Here is a 6,142-nt window from a genome sequence, read left to right as displayed (position 1 = left end):
TGGTCGTGGATACAATTGTAGGCTATCCCTCTAGCAAAAGGGTGTGACAACCATTGGTGACCGCGGCAACAGCATGCCAGACATGATCACGTGGTGCAGTGGTAGTTCCGCTTACCTTTCTCACTGCGGCATCTCTTTTGTTATTACTGGAGAAAATGCGTCTAGCATCCTCTTCTGGATACATCTGCAATATATTTCATTCTACGTGCCGAGCTAACTTGAGTTAAATACGTAAAATACAATATTGTTTAATCAAAAGATCTCCTCGCCAAATGTTATTTCTTGGATTTATTTATAGGCTACAGGTTGACAATGGCTGTCAATAACATGGAGTTGCTTTTATTTAGTTCCGAACAGACTGGTCATGTCTCATCAGCGTTGACGGGACTATTTTAGAGATTTGTTTTGCGCCTATCAAGGCCCTTCGCATCCGATGTAGAATCGTACATTATTTACAAATGTTGTTGTATCGAAGGTCGGAGATATAGGCCGCACAAATCCACTCAATAACAGGACAGTGGAGGCGAGAGCACCCGTCTGCAGCACCGAGTAAGTCGACAGAGGACAACGGCCATTACGGGACCATACCAGAGACCGTAGCCTACACCGCACGCAAACCACATAATAGGTTATAAATTGCTCTTGGATGTCTAGAATAAGGTGATGTAAACGGCAAAACAATAGCATCTGTTCCTCATTATAAAATGGCAACCTCGGAAAGCGACAAGTGCTGGCGGGAGTGCATGGATGTTGCTGTAGAAGTTGCATGTAGAGCTGGCAAGGTAAATCAAGGGCGCCGTAATCCATCAATTCCATGATGTCTCTGTGTTGCTCTTTGTAACGTTTTTTTTAATGTTGCTAACGACATTTTATATTTTTGCAAACCTGGCTACAAGGTTTCGAACCTGGTTAAAATGTTTTTAACCTGGCTACATTTAGAAGGCTACAATGTATGTTTTATTGTTACCTTTATTTAACTAGGCAGGTCAGTTAAGAACATATTCTTATTTTATTTTGTATTGAGGACCTGCAGGGGTTATTTTACCCCACAAACATATATATATATATATATATATAAGCTACATGGTAACACTGTATTTCAACAAGTGTTTAATCATTTCAATACAGTGCAGACTATTTATAATAGCACACTGATGCATACTTGTAAGTTTACCAATTGCACTTTACTTTAGATCGCCCAATTGGCCGGCAGATGGCGGTATTATTCAATTGACGTTCGTTTGGCCTATACTTTAGACATAGCGCATGTTCATGACCTGCTATGCCTCACCGTGTTGACACATTGAGGTTGGCAGAACTTGCCACTCCGATCTTCCTATCCTGTTTAATCAGGCAGACCAAAGCAGACATTGTAACAGTGGACAAGATAACCGGGCTCGCTTTATGTGAAGTGACTCTAAGACCACGTTTTTGTGGTACTGCAGTTATAGGTACAGATACAATGTAATTACAGTGTAGGTACACATTGTTATGTATATGATACCTGTTTAAAAAGTGGGACCAGTAAAGCTTGTTGCATAGATTAGAATCTTCAAAATAGGCCTATTCATTAATATATTGATACTGTATAAACCGGGTTTACCCTAAAAAATAGCTTGGAAAGCCCATGTCCTGATTCCCAGTCTTGAATGTTGGTGGTGTGTGTTATATGTTACTTGTTCCCTCTCCCTCCAGGTAGTACAGGAGGCAGTGAAACATGAGAAGAGTGTGAGCACGAAGAGCACTCCAACTGACCTGGTGACGGAGGCAGACCAGCAGGTGGAAGAGCTCATCATCTCCACCCTCAGGGACAAGTTCCCCTCACACAGGTATGCAATGGTATCTCCCCCCCCAAAATATTGAACCTTTATTTAACCTGGCAAGTCCGTTAAGAACAAATTCTTATTTACAATGACGGGCTACACCGGCCAAACCCAGATGACGCTGGGCCAATTGTGCACCGCCATATGGGACACCCAATCACGTTCGAACCAGGGTGTCTGGGTTTGGCTGGTGTAGCCCGTCATTGTAAATAAGAATTCCAATTGTCTACTCAAACATGTATGCCAATGGTATCTTCCCAACACAGGGGTGGTTTCATTTTGGCCCTTAGCTAGCCCCTTAACCTAGTTCCTTTGCGTTTCCAGATCTGAAAGATCTCTTGTGTTAACTGAATACGTGTTAGCTGTATTGGAGGGCTAGGTGGAGCCACAGCCATGTAGCCATCCCTATATTGACAACGTCCTTTACAGTCCATTCAGATCTGTGGATTCTAAAGAAATAGGGTCGAGGGGAATTGTCTAGGCAATTAAATGGAATGAGTCAAAAATAGTAAGCGTTGGCCTCTCTCTTCACAAGCGAGTGATTGTAAACTGAATCAGGCATCTCATTTTGACACTTCTGAGTGGTAGTGAATGGTGCTTCCTTACAGCCATGGGGTATGCAAATACGTTATTGTTACGTGAATCAAGGTCACTGTAAATTGTGACCCGACAGGTTCATTGGAGAGGAATCGTCTGCAGCTGGAGAGAAATGCATCCTCACAGACAACCCTTCCTGGATCATAGACCCTATCGATGGGACCTGCAACTTTGTTCACAGGTACAATACAGATTCCTTCAGAAATGTATACACAACAGCCATTTCCTCAGATTAGAGATTTGGAACTATACATGTTGAAGTCAGGAGAACATAGCTGTTAATAAAAATAAAAGATGAATGCTCAGTCGTCGATAGAATACTATCACCACAGATGATTTACTGATGATGTACTTGATTTTCTCAGTTTCCCCATGGTTGCAGTTAGCATTGGTTTCGCTGTAAAGAAAGAGGTAAGCACGAGAAATGTGGGTAAACAGAAGTTATCAAGTTGAAAATCTTCTCATTATTATTATTATTCATTTTTTTTCAAATGTAGCTTGAGTTTGGAGTGATCTACCACTGCTTCGATGGAACATTATACACAGCTAGAAAAGGCCATGGGGCATTTTGCAATGGTGTACGGATCCAAGTATCAAAGGAAAAAGGTAAGTCAACTTCTCCTTGGATTGAAATGTGTTAAACTACCAAGGCAAGCAACTAAAAACATTGTACAATGTAGAATTATCAAAAGCTTGATTGATTCATTTATGTTAAAAAATATATTGGTTTACCAAAATGTACAGATATAGAATTTGACCTATATTGTCATAGAAAAAGAATCCTGCAGCAATAGGACTCAAACATTTGTGGTTAGGCTATTTACTTTGCCAAAATTAGACTACATGAAATGTGCAATACTGTTAATATAACTGTGGGTTTTCAGTAAATGTATGTAAATCACAAAGATCTGTCTCCTGCGGTGCAGGAAAATTCTCAGCAACAAAAGAGTGATCAAATTAAGTTCTCACACCTGTACTGTATCCATTATCCTAATCTAGAGCTGTTTTTCTATTCCCAACGACTGTTAGATGTCTCCAAGGCGCTCATTTTGACCGAGATCGGAGCCAAGCGGGACCCAGCAACACTGAACATTTTCTCTGGGAACATCATGAAGTTACTGAGTGCTCCAACTCATGGGTACGAACTGACCGTTTGTTCTCCAATACTTTCAGTGGTCATTCTGGGTCATCTTCATTAGGCACCAAACGGAAGAAAACAGACTGAAACAGGGAGGGATTACCTGGACACTCATTTTCCGTTGTGTTCCCTAATGAACATGAGCCTGGTCTAATGGGCCTCACATCAGGGTATATGTGGCGCGCTCCAAATCTCAATACAGTGATGTATTTTAGCCCTAGACTTTCCTTGAATAGCCTGGTACCAGATCTGTTTGATCTTTCTCGCCAACTCATATGGCCATTGGCACAAACAGATCTGGGACCAGGGGCCGTACATTTAAAATGTCTCAGAGTAGGAGTGCTGGTTTAGGATCAGTTTTGCCTTTTAGATAACAATGAACAAGATTACATGGACAGGTGGGACCTGACCCTAGATCAGCACTCTTATTCTGAGACGGTTGATACACACGGCCCTAGGCTACTCCTTGTGTTCCAGGGTGAGGATCATCGGCAGCTCCACCCTGGCCCTGTGTCTGATAGCCACGGGGGCGGCTGAGGCCTACTATCAGTACGGCCTGCACTGCTGGGACATCGCCGCCGCAGCTGTCATCATCCGAGAGGCCGGGGGGATCGTCATAGACACCTCAGGTGGGGGTTCTAGAATACAATATGTTACTGCTAGTCAATGATGGTTGATAGGTGATAGGGACCGGTTTCACAAGCAGTCAATGTTTGTTTAAATAATTTGTCCTGTCTGTCCTCTGTTATCTGGTCTCAAACTTAGCTCTCAGCTGTACAGTTCTCCTGGAGGAGGCAGAGATGAGATGGATATATTAACTTGAGCTTTCACTTGAGAAAATAACTATTGAGGCCCCACAATGCATGCTGTTATAATGGAAAAGTCCCTAGAGTATGATTAAAGCAGTTCTCATAGGCTGTCATTATTGTGATGGACACGCTGACTTTTAAAAAGAGAATCCAAAATGTATTGTATTTGACACGATGGCTGCTATCCCCTGAGTGATACTGTATGAGTGAATGGACTTCCGAAGCCTTTGTGACGCTTGATATCCGGCTGAAGAAGTGACTGGCTGCCCGCCTCGTTCATCTCTTCTTCCCCAGTTCCGGGGTGTTGCACAAAAGGACCACTGTTGAGAGTGTGAGGGACTGGTCTGGGCGTGAGGTCAGGATCATGTGGTCAGCTGCTGGGTGTGCTGCAGTTCAGTCTCTGGCAGCAAAGAGAGAACAAGGGCCCTCTGAGGCCAGGCTTTTGGTGCTGACGGTTAGGACTGATTAATGTATTTATCTATAGTTGTATTTTGTATAGTTTCTTTTAATATGTGGTTATATGAGTGTGTTTGTTACATAACATATGTATGTGTTTTTCTTTTCCAGGGGGTCCACTTGACCTCATGTCCCGAAGAGTGGTCGCCGCGGGAACCCACGAGATGGCCAATTACATCGTCCAGCAACTGCAGCCAATCAGCTACGAGCGGGACGACAGTGACCCCGATGTGCAAAAGTGAAAGTCAACCTCCATCTCTCTAGTGGATTCTCCTCCGCCTTTTACCTCAAATCATGAAATCCTGCAGCACACTGTCCTGTTCACATCGTCTGCGGTGTGCTCTGCAAGAAACACCATTTTCCTCCTCCAATATGCAAACTCTTGTTACAGTTTAACATGTGTGTATATGTAATAATATACACACAGGAAAGTTAGACATTTTTGACTACATTTACAGTAGTTATTACCTAGATTGTTTGACAGTCTTTGCCATACGTGGTACCAGACCATGATAGAAATGTATTATAGGAAATTAAAGGAGTAGATCAGTCATATTCCAAATTGGACCTCATCCGACGCATATATCTACAGTAAAGTTCTAGGTATTAATTTATTTGTGAGTCAAATGTCCCTTTAATTATGATACACACACTGTTACATTGCGTTAAAACTACTGAAACTCAATGAAACGGTTTTGTATGATTTATCGCTCATTTCTTGCTGTTTATACACTGACTGAAGTTAACCATGTTTCACCTTCTTTTTTTAAACAACTTTTTCTAAATATGGATCCTCATACAGACAGGAAAATGGTGGAAAATGTAGAAGTCTTTTCAATGATGCAATGAAAATACTGTAGATGAAGCAGGTTTGTATGGGAGCTAGAGATTTGGCTTGTAGTGATGGTTGTTCATGTTTTTAAGACCTAAATCACTGCCACTAAAATCACTGTTATTTTCAGCACCTTTACTTATTCAATATGTCATCTTAAATGAATAAATAAACAATTACAGTATGTATGTTTTGTTTTTGTAAGTTGTATTCACCTGTTTCTCATTGTCTGTGCTGTTAGCACAGCACCTTTTTCATAGTGTTTTTTTCCACAAGCATTTTCACAAGAAAGTTGGATATTCATTTTACACATTGTCTAATGAATTTAGTGGTTCCTTTCATATGTTTGACACGTGTTTTTATTTGATAGAATATCACTGTGATGTACGGTAGTTATCACTGGGAAACATGTTTTTCTTGGTACTGTGTGCCTGTACAAATATGGATCCACATATGTGTCCTTTGGTTCTACAGTAGGTAGCTCTTT

At 41.5% G+C, this 6,142-nt stretch overlaps 1 protein-coding gene across 5 annotated transcripts; it reads left to right on the top strand.

Moving 5' to 3' along the window:
• impa2 (inositol monophosphatase 2) lies at positions 1 to 5,841 on the top strand. 5 transcript variants are annotated; one of them, XM_090199530.1, is made up of 8 exons: positions 1 to 549; positions 1,696 to 1,829; positions 2,497 to 2,601; positions 2,786 to 2,831; positions 2,918 to 3,026; positions 3,450 to 3,558; positions 4,036 to 4,187; positions 4,935 to 5,841. In XM_090199530.1, exons 4-8 carry the CDS (start codon positions 2,793 to 2,795, stop codon positions 5,063 to 5,065), a joined length of 540 nt encoding a protein of 179 aa, XP_090055656.1. In that variant the 5' UTR covers positions 1 to 549; positions 1,696 to 1,829; positions 2,497 to 2,601; positions 2,786 to 2,792; the 3' UTR covers positions 5,066 to 5,841. The 5 variants fall into 5 exon arrangements, 4 of the variants coding, with proteins under 4 accessions (XP_090055656.1, XP_021418297.1, XP_090055654.1 ...); XM_021562622.3 differs by having other exon boundaries at positions 63 to 782; XR_016486590.1 differs by having other exon boundaries at positions 75 to 782; positions 4,017 to 4,187.
• The last annotated feature ends 301 nt before the right edge of the window (positions 5,842 to 6,142 follow it).

This window comes from Oncorhynchus mykiss, chromosome 15, assembly GCF_057628025.1.
Source record: "Oncorhynchus mykiss isolate SJ-2025 chromosome 15, ASM5762802v1, whole genome shotgun sequence".
NCBI classification, from domain to species: Eukaryota; Metazoa; Chordata; class Actinopteri; order Salmoniformes; family Salmonidae; genus Oncorhynchus; species Oncorhynchus mykiss.
The sequence above is the reverse complement of the archived record's forward strand: the minus strand, read 5'-3'. Positions and strand labels throughout refer to the sequence as shown.